General features: G+C 40.0%; 1 protein-coding gene across 1 annotated transcript in view; it reads left to right on the top strand.

The window, feature by feature from the left end:
• Window positions 1–19,322, top strand: part of CELF2 (CUGBP, Elav-like family member 2) — a 245,846-nt gene that overhangs the window by 189,665 nt on the left and 36,859 nt on the right. The window contains exons 7-9 of the mRNA XM_010580996.1: window positions 2,011–2,169; window positions 3,585–3,648; window positions 15,984–16,118. Of these exons, the coding sequence (XP_010579298.1) occupies window positions 2,011–2,169; window positions 3,585–3,648; window positions 15,984–16,118 (358 nt within the window). The remainder of the gene's footprint in view (window positions 1–2,010; window positions 2,170–3,584; window positions 3,649–15,983; window positions 16,119–19,322) is intronic.

Below are 19,322 nucleotides of genomic sequence, written 5' to 3'. Positions count from 1 at the left end.
CTGAAATAGCCATATAATGTCTCTTGCTTTGAAATTCATTTTTATTTCTTTGGATATAGGCTTGGTTCTCCTGTACATCTATGTAGAAGGCAGTAAGTTCTGGTTGTTCTTAGCCCATTGCTACCAATCCTCATTAAATAGAAACAGCTTGCTTTTTTTATTAGCGAAACCGGAAAAATCTCTCTCACACCCTCGACCTCCTGGCTCCTTTTTCTTTCTTTTTTTTTTTAAAGGGTCTTGTTTTTAATATTAGTATAAAAATCACTAGAGAGAGGTAATTGTGTAACAAGCTGACTCCTTCATAATCTTTATTTGATTGCTGGAGTGGTACGTATCTCCTTTCTTCCTCACTGAAACATTGAAAGACATTTTTTACAATGAAATGCACAGGAAAGGAGTTGGAGGTGGAATAATAAATCACAAGTGATGATTTTCTAAGATAATTCTAAAGGAACAGTATTGATGCGAGATCTTCACACAAGAGATATTATTATTGTGGTTTATTTCATCTGTTGATTGTGAATATTCTTATAATTTGTCCTGGTGTGAGGTTCTTCAGCGAGAAGGTACACGGCTGCTTTTTGTAAATAATAGAGGACAGGAACTTTTCTGAAGATGTTCATAGTGTTGTGAGAGCAGCCATGGGAAGAGTTAGGTTAAGTATAATCCTGCTCCGCATCCCATGCTATACGCTTCGGCTAAAGCGCTGCTGTGTTTTTTGGACTTGAGTCACCTTTCACTCCTACCATTGTATTCAGATTGAAGTTAGACAAGGAATTAGTATAACAAAGCATGGCGGGTGGAGGGAAGTTATTCATTGGATCCTATAAAGTTGGAAAACAGTACGAAATGGATTGACAGTTTCTATGACTCACAAAATGCTTGAATTAATTCGAAGAACTGAATCATTGCAGTATATAGTTTGCTCCCTTGATTTGAAAAAATGAAGACTTGAAAGGTTAAAATATGAAAACATTTGTTAGCAAGGAAAAAAAAAATAGAGCGAAAGCAACAGAGACATCTTTCATATTCACGTGTCTCGTTCTCTCAGTGACTTTGCCCAGGAATACCCAACCTGAAGTCCGAGGGAAATATGCAGCTTACCTCAAAAATCTATCTGGTTCATGACCTCCTACTTCTTCTCAAGGGTCCCTCAGACGTGGGTGAGGAGTAGGCTGCAGACCAGATCTCTAGTTCTTTCTTACAGCTTCCCTATTTCCTAAGGCGCCTCACAGCCCTCCCATATCATGTAACAGCAGGCTCCTAGAAGCAGTAGAAGAAATGGTGGCCATCAGGAATGGGCTGCTATCACCAGAACTAGACACTTCTGGTCTGCATCCTGCCCTTTGTTCACATCTCAAGGGTGCTTGATACAAAGCGTGCCTGGGAGCGGACCGCAGGTGGGTGAATTGTCCTAGCAGCATCACCCTTTGTGCTCACTTCGGACTGGGGGTCCTTGATATGCCAAGGAGCGGTGACCCGCTGATGATGGGCGCTGAAGTAAATCTGTTGCTCACAGTCTATTTACGCAAGGTACGCGAGCCACCTGCACCAAGCGTGCCCGCGCAGCCAGCCCGTGGCGGCAGGGCGGTGTTGGCTGTGCGATCCCTGGCAGCAGGGAGGTTGGACACCTCTCCCTTTGGCGATGCCTTGAAAACAGACTGCAGACAAAGCATCGCGTCCATCTCATCAGCTGTGAAGCTTAATTAAAGAGGACTGGTACACTTCGCTGTCTCTGGCAGCAATTTTGATAGCTGGAAGGAAAAGAGAGCCTGAGGAACGGTGCTTTATAAAAAGAACTGGGGAATCCACAATTTCTCCATAGCCTCTTTTCCTAAGAAGCTGAAAATCTTAGTCCTTGCAAGTCCTACATATGTCAATCACAAAGAGAGGGTGAGCGATCAGATCGTGCCATTGCCGGTGGCCCTGTGGGACATGGCTGAGCTCACAATGCGAGTGTGACTTGATGTGATTTAACGCTTCTGTCTTTCCCGATCTGTCTAACCACAGGGCTGCTCTTCGCCAATCGTGGTGAAGTTTGCCGATACCCAAAAGGACAAGGAGCAGCGGCGTTTGCAGCAGCAGTTGGCACAGCAGATGCAACAGCTCAACACTGCCACTTGGGGAAACCTCACAGGTCTTGGAGGACTCACACCACAATACCTAGCTGTAAGTTCATTTCAGAGGCGGTGGCTGTATTATACTGCATTTGTTTTAGAACCATGGTAAATCAGCTATAGTAAACTCCCTGCAATAAATTGCTAAGTCCTCCAGGATACGTAGCATGTCTTCTTCTATATAAAAAAACTCTGTATGTTTATCACATGGTCTAAAAATAAATAAGAAGGAATACAATTTGAATAAACATTTCAAGATGTGTCAGTGCTGTCCAAGGCAAGCATTTAAAGTTTATTCGTGCTGCAAAATAAATTTGATTCCATTAGTTTTATTGTTCTTTTGAATGTTAGAGTCAGGGTTTTATAGCTGAAATAAAATTTAAGTTCTTCCTTAGGGGAGGACAGATGGGCAGCTGAACACTGAGGGGCCATATCTATATGAGGCAGCCTCTAAACTGGAATGTTGTGGTTCAATCCTCTAATTTTCCACATTTTCATTTGGAAACAGCATTCACTTTAACGCGTGGTCCTGTCAATGCTAAACATGCGTGGTTCACACTAACTTGTACAGAAAGTGAAGGTGGCAGGGGAAAACCATTTGCTTCTCCTAAATTTAAAGTGGTATTTTCCTCGGTCCATTTGTCAGATGCGAAACAAATGCTAGCTGCTGCGCCTGTTGGAGAAATCTGAAATCCACAGCCACGTGTCTTAGGTCCTGGGTGGCCAAGAGACTCCCCTGCAGCACAGCTGAGAGGGAGCCTTTTGAGGCTCTCAAGTTGAGGCGTCTGGTTGAGCAGCTTTTGGATAACTTGGGAGTTCCTGACGGTTCCGAGTTAGACAAATAGATGCGTCCGTATATATGTAGTGTGTATGCATAACTACACAATTTGTATGCATACAATGCTTTGGTATAGTGATATCATTATAAAGAGCAATTTACCTGGCAATTAAAAATATATATTAGTACTGAGGTAGGCTAATTAATACTGAGGTAGGCTAAATTGTTGTATACAAATACCAGTCTAATGAGTATCTGTGTGCTTGATTCATAAAGATAATAAAGGAAAAACTGAATTCAAGGGGGTGGGGGAGAATGGACCGTGATTGACAGAGATGAGTTATGGTAACTACTAGACTACAGAGGGTTGTAATTAGTCACGCTATGTTGGTTTAAATAGATTTAACACCTGGTTGTTAAAAAGAATAAATTGATTAATTGTTTTAAAGCAGCAATGTTATTGAGTTTCCCTTGTGTCTCTGTGTTTCTTAATAGAGATTAGACATTAATATGGATTTACAGCATTGACTCTAGGGATGTTCATTCCAACAATAGACAGAAGCAAGAGACTATATAAACCTAAGGAAAGCATAAATACTCCAAATGTGAAATGATAGCTCATTTTAGTTTTATCTTCATTTGTTACATTAATGTCAGATAGATTGCTGTGTTGTGTTGTTAATTTGCAGCTTCTGCAACAAGCAACTTCCTCCAGTAACTTGGGTGCCTTCAGCGGCATTCAGCAAATGGCCGGTAAGTTAAAAAACATTTCATTTTGCTCCAGCTATGTTTTGTATTCTTAAGCTATTGAATTCTGTACCTCTAATAATCACATTGTCGGGGGTGGGGGGGCGTGTTGTGTGTTAAATGTGGCAGATGTATTGGCAGGGGACAGCTCACAGTTCAACATCAATAGAAACACTTTCTCCCCTCTTTCAGAAACTGAAATTAAACCCAGTGCTCCCAGGTTGTGCAAACAGTTTGTCTTGCATTAGTCACCTGCCATTTGTCCAAAGTAACCAACTGTAAATTGCAGGAGAGCTCTTAGTCCCTGCAGCCGTATCCTACCCTATGAAAAGTGTCAGTAAAGCAACAGCAGGATTACATTCTAATTTCCAGTGAGATTTCTGTGTCCTGAAAAATCAAATTAATGGCAGCCCTCAAACATTTTAATAATAGGTGGTTGGTAAAAATGTTCTGACCTTTTTAATGAAACCCAAGATTACAGGCCTACCTTCAGTATGAATTTTCAGGCTTCTTTTATAATCATGGAAAATTAACTGGGTGCCTTTTTGACTTTGGAACCCTAGTTGACAAAATTACACAACAGAAGATTTTATGTAAAAGTATAATCTTTAGTCTGGAGGAAGAAAGAAGGAAAGAAAAGGGAAAAAAATATCAAAGTGTGAGCGGATTTGAAAGCCAGCTAGTTGGAGGGTTTCTTAGTAATGAGCTGTGTGCCAGTAGTAACTGATGTGTAGTGATTAGCAAAAGGTCACTCCCACTGTGTGACCTACCATGCTGATACCCTAACTTAACATGATGCTAGAGAAGGCAGCATGTGCAGTAAATCAGAGCACAGATGCACATTATGCCTGCCGCGAGAAACTGTTAAAAAGCGTTTTTTCTTGTTAGAGGGGAAAAAAAAAAAAAGGAAGCACAAACCCCCTAAATTGCTACATTAGTTTATTTTAATCATGAACCCACTGAATCAATGAAATACAACATTGTGCTTGCTTCATCATCACAAAACAAGGGCTAAAATATTCAGAAGTCTTTATGAATACCATTTTCTCACTCTTCTTTTAATCCTGGTCTTTTGCTTCTTCTGGTTCTGCTTTGAATGAATCCTGAAATACTTTAACAAGTATAGATATACCGCACTGTATAGCTATACCCCACAGGTATTCTTTGCTCAATCGTTATATTATGCCATTATTGCAGTGACATCAGAGACTAATGTGAACCTGCTGTCTGACAATATAAATTGGCCTACAGATGACAATATCTCTAAATTATTCTCTCTTCCTCAGACCTGCTGGCAGTTCTTGCTGGTTCTATTATGTTACACTTGCAATCTAGCATTTTTTCATCAAAAAAATGTATCTTAATATGATAAACAGAACAGAGCGGTTCAGTAACAGCTTTATACTTGGCAGTTTTGGAAGTGACTTTGAGCTCAGAGATTGTGTTTTAATGTTTTCGTATTTGGTTAGGTCTACAAAATGAAAGAATTGAGACACCGAGGAAAAACAATGCGATATCCATTGCATTATGTGCTCCTTAGAAGTTTTCTGTTGCCTGTTTCTCACTGTTAGTGTAGATTCAGCTTTGTCTTCAAGAACTGTGTTGAAACTAAGAATTTTAGTCAAGTAATTTCAGGATGGGCTCTCAATCCGGGATGTGATTTATTCTCTGAAAATCATACGGTCTTGAGACTAGTAGAAAGTAATCTTAAGAAATTGTAGTGGCACATCATTGGTACTTGAGGGATACACATTTTCAACCACAGATTAGATTGCTAATGCACTCGTCTATTAATGACTGACTGCCTCTCATGGAAAATATGTAGTTTTTATCTTGTATTCATGTTATCAAAACAGCTTGAATTTTAGTCCTTTCTTTCCCCAAAACATGTTACTCTTAAACCTTTATGTTCAAGGTAAGATTAGTGATACTAAATTTCTCTCCGAGCTGCAGCTCTACATGAAAGTGCCAAAGACTAAGCGCTATTTCATTGTTAGGACTGAGAGCTTATGTCCTCTCCTCAGAAATCATGCAGTACTATGTCATGCAGTGCATCTAGTATTAAAAATTTGTATATTGTGTTTTGTGAAAGGCATAGAAAATACTGCTGTGTCTGCAGCAAGATCTTGCATTACCTGCTGAAGCCATCCTTGAATGTTTGTAAAGGCCTAGAGTTTTTTAAATTCTGTATACGTTCATTTGACAAAAATGAATCTAATATGTATTTCCATATTGCATATAGCTTGCCTATTAGTATAATATTTCAAGGTGAGGAATAAAATCTAGACACAATTGAATAAGATGCTAAAGAAGATCTGTCATTGCAGCTTGCAAGTTCTTTGAACTTTGTGTTTGAGGGGTCCAGCTTTTATCTTTGAAGTCAATGGGTGTGCTTACCACATAATTCAGACACTAAAAGTTTGATGAAAAACCACATGAGCCATTGAAATTTCACTCTTACTTACATGTCAGGGCTCTAGCATCTCTTTTGTGCTTAAGTCTCAATGAAGTCACAGTTTGCTAAATTAAGACTTCTAATACAGCCACCCCCTTGTCCAAAATTAGGGACATTTGGATCTGTAAGTATTTATTTGTACTGCTAAAGCTCATGTTGTCTCTGTACGGAACCAAAAGGACACAGCACACACCCTGCTGTGTATGTGAAGAAATATTTGCCATGCAGTCCTCAGTGTTACTAGTTCTTAAATCAAAGCAATTTTCTTTGGTAGCAGGGCAAAGACACAGGTCTTCAGTATGAAGTTTTAAATTCCCTTTCCCTAGTATCATGCCTCAGTCTGGTTAAAGTAGGGTTTATGTGGCAAAAGCAAGGGTTCTTTGGTTTTGTTGAAAGGATTGGGATTTTTAGGCATTTCTGGTTGAAGAGAATTGGAGTTTGTTCGTTTATTTGTTTGTTTGTTTGGGAGCTGAGGATCCAATCCAAAGAAAAATGGGGATTTTTCTCAAGAACTCACTAACATACAGACATTAAACACAGAGCACAGGCTCTGAAAGTGAATGCTGTTCTTGCTGTAGCAGCCCACTGACCCTACTATATGTTCAGTATTGCCTCTGCCCTATGTTCATAAACCATGTGTGAAGTCCAAGCAAATCATGAATCTGGTTTAACTAAAATCTGTGAGATATTAAAACTTGAGAGACAAAAGGTTGTAGTTTGCCATTTAGCTTTCCAAGTTTAAGGTTCCACACTTGATTCCCCAGTTTAGGTTTTTCTCATTTTTATTGAAAAATGAGATTTTCCTGAAATTGTTTTATTTCAGGAGCCAAGCTGAAGGAAACAATGTAATATGTTGAGAGTGGTAATAAATTTGGGAGAGTTGGCAATGCTGCCTTTGGTATTATAGTAATCCCCTCGTCTTGATTACAGGAGCTAACACTACCTTGCCAAACTCTGCTTCACTGTCCTTTGTAAAACATGCGAGCACATCCCATCATCATGTGTATATTTTATAGTGAGCACTTCCTCACTTTTCCTCCCCTCCTCCGATATCTGCTAATGCTAATTTAAAGGCAGTGTTTTCTCTCACATGCCTCTCAAGCCTCAGTGTCTAGCCTGTGCTTTGTCTTTGGGGAAGGCTAATAATGTAGATGAATTACATTATGTGATTTGATTGTCTTATTTTAAAAAGACAATGCAAGCTACATTAAGCACTAGCAACCTTTCAAGCAAAAAAGATTCTGCCTTCAAATATATACAAATTGCATGGAAAGCTCCGTTCAAAGGAGATTGATGTCATTTGAATGTTTGCATTGAATTTGGCTGGCGCTGGATCAGGTCCTAAAAGCTGCAGTTATTTAAGCCAACCTGCCTGCTTAAGAAGAACCTGGAAAGTACTATACAGGCAGTATAAATGGGGGTTTTATATTACATAGGGTGACTGTAGAAAATTGAAATGTTCAAGAAGATACGATCTATGAAGATTTTCTACTGTCCATTAATGTAAAATGTTTTGGCAGAAATAAATATTCACTTATACAGAAATATTTCTACATGTGTGACCATTCAGGACACAAAAACACATACAGTACTCATAAAAGACACAAAGGGACTCTCTTAATTTCATTGAACAGACAGTGTATTTTGCTTTCTGAAGTCATGCAGGAGAAGAAATGATGCTTTTGGCTTTTCTTGCTTTGGCTTTCAAATCCATAAACCCTCTACAGCTGGGACTTTTTCTATTTTTCCAATGTATGTTTTTTCCCCGTCCTTTCCAAACTCTCTCATGGTTTGATTGCATTTTGGGTTGAACTTCTGGCCCTTTCTGAGCCCTGTTCAATCCATTTCACCCTTCTTCTGTTACCCAAGCCAGATTTCCTCCTGTTGCAGAGTCTGTAGGAGCAGATGGGTGAGAGAAACTCTGCGAGGTTCTGCTTTCTGAATATTTTCCTCTAATTGTTGGATTGGCTCAGTGGATCTGGAGGGACCAGTTGGAAGCCAGGACCATCTGCACAAAAGCTCTATACTTTTGCATTGGCCCAAGGATCCTTTATATCCTCTGACTCTTTGGTGGCTTCATTCCAGCAGAGCCATACTGAAGGAGGGCTTCTCCTGCTATGACCTCTTTAGGGATATCGTATTAAAAGTAAAGGTCATTGAGAAACTGTTTCCAACTCAAGGGAGATTGCTGTTTCTTAAAGATAACTGCCAGTTTTGAAAATGTTGACCTCAGGGACTAAAAACATTGAGCTTTTGTAACAGTAATTCCATTGAAAGTCCTACTTAATTTAACCCATACAATTAGCTTTTTCTTTTTTTTTTAGCTAATAAATTAAACAACTCCATTTAGCATTTTTTGGAGAGGCAGAGTGTGAAACAAATGAAGCTGCCTTCAATCCACATGTCACTCCTGCGTACAGGAGAAGGAGAGGCACCTTGAGAGGAAAACCAACGCTCGGCAGTTTACAAGACGTGCTTATTGAGGTGTAAAAGTGCATGATGTGGAAGTTTGGCTGAGCCTGGACACAAGATCTGTAGCTCTGGCTGGGCTTTCCATAAACGGCAAAAGGAAGGAGAGGGGCTTTTTATTGCCTTTGTTCCTCTGGGGGCGGAATTCATCCCACTGAACCTCAGCAGTTTGGAAATTAGGCGTCCAGTCTCCCTGCGATGTCAGTGAAGAGGGAGTCACTCACAGGCTGCAATTCATCCTCCTAAGGGCTGGGGTTAATCTATCTATTTTAGGATCGAATGAATCATCCGCTCGCTCGCTCTCCTTTGACTATAGCAAGAGCCTGGGCGAGTAACTTTCATTCGGGTAAAGTTAGATCAGATGAATCCTTCCCACTAGGACTGGGGAAGTTTCAACTGAGAAAAGAACATTTTTTGCCAGGAATTTGTTTAGAGCATGCATGACTTGAAAATGTGCTGAAATCCTGCATGAGTCAACTAGTAACTCTAGCTTTCAGTTAGATTTAAGCACATACTCTTAAAAAACAGGGCAGAATCAAATGTGGACTTAAAAATTTGTTTTCAGGGCTTTGCTAAATCGAACACTAAATGTTCAAGGTACCTTAAGCACTGTTCAGATAAGCAGTTTTTCTAAAGGTAGGTGCAGAGTGTATGCGGTTTGATGGAGGTAGCCCCCAGGTCTCCTGTCTATTTTAATTCTTAGAATATTGCTGGAAGAACATCACTGTCTTTCAGACACAGGCTGTGAAGACTTTACCTCCGTTTTTAACATCAGCATCCAAAATGGCTGGTGTCAGTGTTAGCAAATAGTTGCTTTTTGGCCTGGAGATTATAAATTTTACCTTAATCCACGATTTTTAAGCTGCAGTCAGGATTTAATTCAGAAGGAATAAATCCTAATAATTGGGAAGGATAAAATTTCCAAAGGAAAGGAATTCAGGTTAGTGGGAACTGCTTATGGGCTATCCAGATTTGGCTCTGATAATCACCACTGACTTTGAAACTCTCCGTGCATATATTGTAGCCAGTGCCTGCCTTTATTAAGAATTTGTTCAGCAAGCACATCTCAGCTATTTCCTAATATGATTTTATTACGGTTTTGGAAACCCTAGAGCTGATGAGGCCTAAGAAGTCTTCAGAAACAGCTCGTGACTCTGTTGCCTCCTCTACAAATACCCAGTAATTCCGAATTTACAGTTATCACAGGAGAAAAGCTGCGGTGACTGAAATGAGGCAAATTGCTTCATTGTATGAAAGTTTGTGTCAGAGGCAGCACAAGAAGTTGTAAAATGTAAATCTCATGCTCTCAAATTTCCCCGTGTTTTCACAGAACTGCATCTGTGACTGTGCAGCACTACAAAAATTTCCTGTGAATGTGCTAATAGGCCTTATGAGAATGTTCTATCACCATCCATCTGTCACTTTTTAACAGGCCTGATTGGCAAGCACTTGTAACAACTGACATCTGTTCTCGCTTATTGATATGTAGATTTATGGTAATTGCTGTGAACAATAAGACACAAAATTACCTAAGGTGAACATTAAATTAAATTTTCATGCCCCTATCCTTATAAATAATTTTTTTTAAATCTTAAGTTTCAAGCAAGGCATACTGTGCATCTGTTTTGTACATAATTTAATTGTTTTTTTAATCTGCCAAATAACAAAATGAAAGTTGAATTTCCTTGCGATCTTGAATATTTGCCAAGCTGATAGCGCATTGGTAAATACATGTTATTAAAAATGGAATCAAACTGTATTGTGATTCTGGTTTTTTTTAATCATTTCCCTTTAATTCCCAACATCGTCTCTATCATGAAGATCAAGAGTTACTCCTTACCCAGAAGTTGTTTTTTTTTTTCCTCTACAGGGGGATTTTCATTTTTCATGTGCAGCTCTGCCTATGAGGCTGTTCTTCAGTGTTAAGCAATTTGCATTTCTTCAGAGAGAGGTGCATTTGCTGAGTGAGCAGCACTTTCAAATAAAAACGATCTACTCATTTGCGGTCCAGCTCTGTTGCGGGATTTGGGACTGTTTTGAAAAAGCTGTAGGATGTGAAGACATTATGTGAAAAGGGGGAGAACGAGAGAGCAGAGTAGTCCCATAGAACTATACCTTAGCTGAAGTTCAGTTGAACCAAAAATCCCCATGTGAAAGCAAAGTACTGTGGGGGACTTGAGAGCATTTGGTTTCCCTCCTCCAAGTTTGTCCTAGCAAGTGGGATGTTGACGCACTTGACAAGTTGATGGGAGAAACCAATAAAGAGGGAGCAGAGATGGTAAGATGCCTGGGGAACATGAAACAGTGATGACAGGACTTGTTTTTTACATGTTTGAGCAGACAGAGGATCCTAAAGAGGATGCATATTAAGTGATAAACCCGTTGACACAATCAGCTGTAGAGCGTGCTGGATGAGGGCGAGTGCCGCGAGCCCTTGCCGACAGTCGCACTGGGGGGCTCGGTTCAGCGGGGCTCTTTGCTGTGCTTCTCTTACGCATGTGTGACAACAGCAAGCAGTCTTTTTTCCTGAAGGCACCGAAGCTGACACCCTATAACATCTGCAGAGCTGGTTTGTGGCCAGCGTCTTTTAGTCACCTCTACAGTAAAACAGACTGGGTGGGGAGACAGCTTCGTCACTGCCTAGCTCTTGCTTGTTAATCTTCTTTTGGCATTGAAACTCTTTCGTCAAGTTGATGGGTTCCTCTTGTGCTTCCACAGGAAATGTCCCACTATAAAAAAGAAAACGTTTTTGTGGGATGAGGCAATGCTAGTGTTTGTTTTGCATCCTCACAGGCGCGACGGTGGTTCGTGAGCCCAGAGAGAGCAGTTGTTTGTTCCACTGCCTGTTGACCTTGTTGCTTGCTGTACTTTTCCTTGAGCCCCGTACAGTGTGCATGTGCTGCCTTCCAGCTTCGCAGCCCTCTGTCCTCATAGCCTTCTGCAGCCTTGCATGCACGGGCGATGCTATGCACATAAAATGCAATTAAAAAAACAGTATTAAATTGCTTCAAAATCCATTTGTGTCTAAAGTGAGGTTTGGAGAAAAGTCTTCCAGAAGCATGCATCTTCCAGAAGCATGTGGGATTTCATCTAGGTGAAACTATTTTGCAGTCTCTCCTTTAGTACTGTTCTGTATTTGTTCACTATTTTTTAATCCTGCCATGTGTGCTGTTTAAAAGTCCAAAGTGGAAACCTCCCCACAGAAGAAATATAAGCTGATTATGACTGATCCTTCTGATGAATAACTAACCAGTGGGTGATAGAAGAACATGCTGCCATAGTGGAGAGCAACCCACTGCTTTCCCAAATCTCTTACAGAATGGCATGAAATACGGCCTCAGTGAAGACCAGCAATGTTTGCTGGACATTCTTTGCTGAATTACTTATATTTCTTATGAAAGAGGAAGGTAAATGGTATCTGAGGACCAAATATCAATCCAGGATGAAAATGGATTCCATATCTCATTTTGAGAACCATTGTCTGCTTTGTTTGCAAAGAGCTGGACCCCAGCTTAAGTCTTTTCCACCTCTAAAATCTTGTTTGAAATAATCTGCAGAATCTTGCTATCAAAGAAAGAGGATTTTTCAATACAAAAGAATAATTTACACCTGAGGCAAGCAAGTAGGTCAACTGAGTAATTAAAAAACCTAAATTAAAATGATGCTTCCATATCTGAATTTCTATCTGAATTGTACTTTTTGACTGAAAAGTTCTCAAATTAAACCAGAGATAGGATTTGAAAACTTATGAATTTCCTTACCATCTCTGGTTTTAGACATTTATTTGTTAATATGATGCTGCTTCCAAAACTTAGGTTTGGACTGATAGTAAAAATAAAAGGTTTTTCAAATATTCAGTCAACTTTTTCTGCTTTAGAAGCTGACCTTGTTCAAGATTTGAGATGTTTTAAGCAGTTTTATTCTATTCATTTGTGTATCCAATATCTAATTCTTTAGTATTTATAAAATGTCCATGTAATTAAGGTACAGTTTTGCCATTTCAGAGTTATCTTTGTATTTTAAGGACTTAAACTTCGTGAGAGCTGGTTTAGAAGACTGACCAAATTGCAACAATGACCCGTAATCACTTTGTTTAGTAGTTACATCTAATTGTCTAGGTTTATAGTGACTTGTGACTAGGGTAACTTTATTGCATCTTGCAAAATAGTTAGGGTTTGTAGTGTTTGAGAAAAGCCTTATTTTTTAAGGTAATCGTTAGTCTCCAAAAGAAACCTGAAAGAGCATTTTTGGTCACATAATTCCTCCAAGTGTTGTGCAGATTCCAGACTACAAAGTGGTGGATCTTAGATCAACAAAAACCTTACTCCCTAACATTGTCGTCGTGTCACATTTTCAAAAGCACCAACATCTGAGCTGGCTGTGGGCATTTGACTGAGGCACAGAAGTTAGAACCTCAGCCAAGCTAGGTGCTCACCTGAGAGCTGACCTGCTGTCGTGAATGAGTGGTTTGGACCGCTTAAAGAATCATCATCAAAGGTATTACCAAAAGTGATTTAATGGGAATTTATAAAAGCACGACTTCACAAAGTTCGATGGCAAGGTTCACTCTATTACTTAATACATGGATGAAACGTAGAAAGGAAAATCAAGTTAGAATCAAACTAGAATGATTTATACAGAGACCAAAGATGCAAAAGGGTAAGAGAGAAACATACAAAGGAAAATCAAGTTAGAATTGATTTTTCATGATTTGCACAGAGTTTGGAGATGTAAAAAGATAGGGGAGACTCTCGCTTTGAGTCACGAGGTTCAGAGAAGACCCCCTTGGTTTCTAAACTCCTGATGGAGCTTAGGTGTGGTTGGATCCACTTCTAGTCCCAGACCGTGTCAGTGGTTTATGTCTAAAGGGATTATGTGTGTAGCAGCAGTCTGAGGTTCATTCACAGTTTGAGGTGAATCACAAGATTTAGCAGAATTTGATCCTTTTAACATTTACAAAGTGATTCAGTGGAATTTACTACAATCACAACAGTGACTTAGTTATAGATTCGAAAGGGCAATATTTATACTATACTTGCTATAGGATACCCCGGTCAAGTCACACACGCACGCACACAGACACTAAGCTATATACAAACAAAGGTATACCAGTTAAAAATTCCCCTCAAGTTCAGTGAAATATTCATGTCAAATGCCTCATCATTTTCTCAACGGGCGAAGGGTTGAGCCTCAAGGAGTGAAGGGTATCAGCCCAGGTCCCATCGTCAGCTTTTGGCAATGGTCCTCCGATTTTTGCAAACTGGGGAGTTCGCGAGCTCTGAGAGGCATCCCCCTCAGAGGGAGATGCTGGTCGCAGCCCGCTGCGGTCCAGGAGAGCTCAAAGGGCCTCACTTGGGACCACTGTTTATAGGTTCGGGAGATGATTGACTTTAGTCATCAGGAAATTACCAGAATTCCAGTAGCACTGGTACCATTTCACTTCAGCTACAGTCCAGGTAAGGGACGTTCCAAGGCTGACAGGGGATGACTAATTATTCCTGCTCTTGTTCCCCGCCTCAGCCAGGCAACAGGAATTCTTGGCACGGTCAGTGCCGCTCCCCACCTTAGCTGTGCAGGAGTTCCTGGTACGGTCAAGGGACGTTTAACTGCCCAACTCATTATACAAAGGCCAAGGCCTAACAGGAATTCCTGAGATCGTTGGGTGGCCGAGGAGGGGGGGAATGCACCACCTCACCTGCCTGTTGGAACATGCTGTATTTAAATTTAGGGGTTTATTAACAAATAGATGCTTATATCAAGGTTCACCTCACAGTGCCTAATGCTGGGACAGTAAGAATACCTCTTTATGGGGCTCGTTGATTGTACCAACCTGAGTCTGCAACATATATGTTTGAAAGTAGTATCACTCTCCATTATTGTAGGAGTCCTCAATTCCCAGAAAATACCTCCCCTTCGTTGCATTTTTTTTTCTTCTCTGACTTACTTACAATGTATTATGTTTAACCTCTTTTTTTTCATCTTCTACAAGCTGTTATTAAGTTCCCCTGGTTTGAGAAACAAAGGGTGCAGGGAGAAGTGATATCTCCTGTTAGACAAACTAATGTTCAGAAAAAATTGGACAAGTTTCCAGGCACTCAGGCTCTTCTTTGGGTGTTCCCGAAAACTCATGCCATCTTCCCAGCTCTATCACTTGGTCTAAAAAAGGTATTACTCTTCTTCCTACCACCTAACCTTTTGTGTACTTATATTATCAGGACTACAAGAACATAGAAAAACTCTTTTAGTATTTTGGGTTTATGCACTTTGTCAATTCTATTGAGGTCTCAGGCAGCATGCACTGGTCTCCCTGATGTGTCTGAACCAAAAAGGATGATCTCTCACTGCCAGCCATGCAACGTCTTTCACATCTGTATGTAGACAACCAGTCTGAACATCGCCCCTGTGGGCAGTTGTATCTTATTCAGAGGCTCCTGAGAAGGATCCAGTCTGGTTAATGCTAGCACCTAACTTGTATCTGCATTTTAGTCTCTTACTGAAGCAGTTCGCCTTAGAGTAAGTGCCTAAGTATTTGTTCTAGTCCAAGGTAAAAAGTAGGTGTTCTTGAAGGCTTCTAGAGAGACAGACTCCTGTCCCTCTGATTGAAGTCAAATGAATGTCATTTGCTGTTCCTTAATCACCTTTTCCATTTCACATAAATTCTATTTATTGTTGGTCCTTTTTTACCTGCCATCTAAATTAAAGCCTTTCCTATTTAAATGCATCCATTTCTTGAAGGCCCTCATTGAAATGCAGGTATATCTCCCCCACATCTTCTAAAATAATGGAGCAACAGATGACTGAGTAGACTTGATATCACAGTCTAGAACTTATGGCCTGGAAGCCCCTACTTCAGTGATGGCTCTGTGATCAGACTGATACTAATTTGATGTTCCCAGTTCATATGTGGTTTTAGAAATGAACCATCAAAAGGAAAATCAGCACAATTATTGGCTACTGCACAGTGTAGTCTTAGTAGATACATTAAGAGGAGACATGGGAAACAAATTGTATTCATCCCAATTATATGACCCCGTCCTGAATGTGTTTTAAATGTTAGTTATCTTCTTTACACCCCCTGTTGTGTCAGGAAATAGTATTGCACCTGGGCTTCACACAGAGTTTAAATGACTTTTAATTCTACACTTCCCTTGTAGAAGAGGCACAAACCAGGTTTAATTTTCCTGAACCATGGGCTGGTCCCTTTGCTGTATTCTCTCAACTCCAAGGTAGAGAGGTGAGAGATGCTATTCGGGGACTGTAAGAGGTGGTTTCCAGATTATAGATGTCTTGGGAGTGAAAAGAAGAATTGAATCTCTTGGCAAGGTTCATCCCAAGCTCCATGTCCATTGAAAATAGCTTTTTTTTTTTTTTTTTTTTAAGTACATGTTTTAATTAACCCTATTGCTTCTCCATGCAGGCATGAACGCTTTACAGTTACAGAATTTGGCAACTTTAGCAGCCGCAGCAGCCGCCGCCCAAACCTCAGCTACCACCACCAATGCAAATCCTCTCTCCACAACGACTGGTGCTCTGGGAGCCCTCACAAGTCCCGGTAAGAGCAGAGCTTGCTTTCAAAACACAAACATGAGAATAAATGGGAAGATGATAGTTAAAACTGTGATTCCATGTTGTGTCTAAATTCTATGCTCATATAAATTCTGAAGACCCTTTTAATAGCGGAATACGTTTTTGTTGCTGTTATTTTTAAGCAAATAACTAATTTTTCAAGTGGCCCAATTTGTGCATGTTCACCTTTCCAGACTTATTTCAGGGGCCATTAAAACCTAACAGACCCATCTTACAAAACTCTATGTGAAAATTACAATTGCATGAGAAACTTAAGCTAAATTTAACTTCAGAAGGAATTCAGAACATGACCAAATTCTTCCCAAACTACAGAAAAGTCAGCCACAGTGGTTCTTTTTAATCCCCGAGAGACTGATTTTTGATTCCCAGCACATCATGCATGTATTGCCTTCACCCATCATGAATTTTTGTGAAGTCGTCCTTTCTTTTTTTCCTTCTCTTTTTCTTGCTGTAGCCTCAGTTGAGCTTTCTTCTGGTCCTAACTGAGAATACAGTTACAGAAATGATATCAGATGTACAAGGAATACACAGTCAGATTCTGACTTCCTTACACTAAGCAAAAGACAGATTTATGGGGGAATAAGGGAGAGGATAAGAGGTGACGGTGCCTCTGTGACCACCATGTAGACTTTCAACCATGCATGTCTGATGTCTGCAAAATCCTAGAGAGAAATCAGGGCAAATCCAGAGTTCAGTAACGCTTCAGCATCTCTGGAATCCACAGAGAGATGTTGATTCAGTGTAGTTACTCCGGATTTACAGTGATGTAGCTAAGTCAAGAATCTGGCCGCTTATCTTTACATAAAGGCTGCAGGGTGTAATTATTTGCATCATGAAGTGTGTTTATTGCTGTTCTAAAAAACATTCATATTATTTTAGACACCACTAAAGAACATTTGTGTTTAATCTTGTTTAAGTGTGTATTTATTCCCCATGAAAAAGTAATTCATGGCAGACGGTTTGATCTCATCAGTAAGGAAAACAGTCTTCACTGCACAATAGAACTGGGACTGAGAGTGGTGCCGGGTGTTAAAACTGGCCAATGCTTTCCGTTATATTACAGTTTTATTGTTTGTTTGAGGGAAAGCTTAAATGGAAGGCAGCTTGGCTAATACTAAGTTTGTGCAGAATTTTCCTCTTTCTGGTGTGAGCCTCATCTCGACCTAAAAATCATATTTATTCACAAAATCTCCGAGAAGCAGGTTGGGTGAAAATAATTTTGGTTTGCTGACATATTCTTTTTCAAACCTGAGCAATCTCTTCCCTCCGTCCCGGAGCTGGGGCACTTTGCAAAAGGCTAGTAGTCTCAGTGTCAATGTTTCTGCGGTACTCCTGTCTAAATGTCACCCATTTATAGAAGCGGAAATGTTGCATTTCATGCATGCTCTGTAATATCTCTGCAGTTTAGCTGTTAAATGTCTGAGTAGCCTGTCCTCCCAAAGCATGCTCAGCATTTCTTGGGCCATATTGACAAAACTTCTCAGCGCAACTCAAGGTACTGCACTGCGGTGCAGAGGGGCTGGAAATGAACTTTCCTTATCGTTGCTGCTCTGCAGCAAAGTGGCACCAGAACCTCAGGCAGCAGTGTGTTTCTCTCATGTTCTTTGTCTTGCCATGTTAGCACAGGACTCAGATTCATCCTTAAGGTCCACATTTTCCTCTCTCTCTCTCCAACACAATTTTCTTATCCAGCCTGGCTGACTTGCTGTTCCCGCTTTTAACCTGGTCTTGAGGCTCCTTGAGTACCTGGAAGGTGGTTTCATCTGATGTCCAAGTCTGCAGAGGCACATGGTTAGAAAGGGGCCGGGTAGATACTTCTTTGGGATAACCGGAGCTTAGTATTGCTCAGGGTGGTATTGTAGAGCAGATACCAAGGTTTTTCCAAGGAGATTAATGATTTTGGCTAACACATTGAAGATGTGTTATTTTCAAAAACTTCTGGACATTTAGCCTTTGAAATAGTGTAGTTCAGAGTGACAATTGCTTTTGAAAGCCTTATAGATAGTAGCTGTACACAAGTGTTTCTAATATTAGACAGCTTCGTGTGTCAAAGAGAAAGTCTGTATCTAACAGATCCATTGACCTATTTATGTTGCACAACCAACCTAAAATCAAGCCCTGTTAAAATGTCCTTCAGTTTAACCTCTCTTATCTGGTTCCACATTCTCCACCCTATTAAATATTTTGTAAACCTGAATAATATCTTCAATGATTCTTCTCTGCTCTATGGAAAATGAATTTAGTTCGATAAAGCTTTTCATAGTAGCTCAAAGTATTTCCATTAAAACTTGAAATATGTTGGCAGAAAACATTTAAATCTGCCTTTCAATGTGTGGATATTTGGAGGCCTTGAGGGTATTTTTTTGGTCTAGTTTTCTTTTAATAGAACACTTCAGTTTGTTGTGTTTCATAAGTGTAAATTATTTTGTCTGATTTCAAAGCCTGCACTAAGCCCAGGAAGAAGTGTTTGTGTCTCTCCAGATAATGCATTAAATTAATATTTCTCAGTTCAGAAAACTGCCCAAATTTAGAAGAGTGCAAAGGTACATGCTTAAATTTAATCCTTTTCTTGATGCTGTTAAAGCCAAAATACTGCATGAAACAGGGATGGGCATGAGCATGTACTTCTAATATGCCTTAAACCATGGCAGCCACATAAATCATATCCATGTTTCTACCCATATATAACTATATCTCTCCTGAAGATGTCTCCTGAATCAATCTTTGACCACGAGCTCTTGTTCTCTCCTTTGGAGACATGCGTGATAAGAGCCCCAAAAGATGGTTACTTCAGTTAAAATTTATCTTGCAGCTTAATTTTATAGAGATAAGATTTAGCAAGCATCAAACTGTTACGGAGGGGACGGTGGTCAGGCCAGCTTTGATGCATTGGCAACACAGAAAAACAGGCCAGGAAGTGAGGAACCAACAGGGCATCTGATATTCAAGGATGTCAAGTTTTGCTGCTGGCTTCTAATTGCAATAGATTCAAAAAGAAAAGAAAAATATTCAGTATCTAATAGTGACTGTTAAATCTGTATGAAACTCCTTCTTCAATTCAAGGTTCATACAATCACATATTTCCAAACAAACTCCAATGATCTTTCTCTCACACTTTCTTACTAAATAGCTTTGACCGCAAGAGAGTCTAAGGACAGTCATTCTCCTC

The sequence above is a fragment of the Haliaeetus leucocephalus genome, unplaced genomic scaffold, assembly GCF_000737465.1.
Source record: "Haliaeetus leucocephalus isolate CR32 unplaced genomic scaffold, Haliaeetus_leucocephalus-4.0 Scaffold751, whole genome shotgun sequence".
Lineage (NCBI taxonomy): Eukaryota > Metazoa > Chordata > Aves > Accipitriformes > Accipitridae > Haliaeetus > Haliaeetus leucocephalus.
The sequence above is the reverse complement of the archived record's forward strand: the minus strand, read 5'-3'. Positions and strand labels throughout refer to the sequence as shown.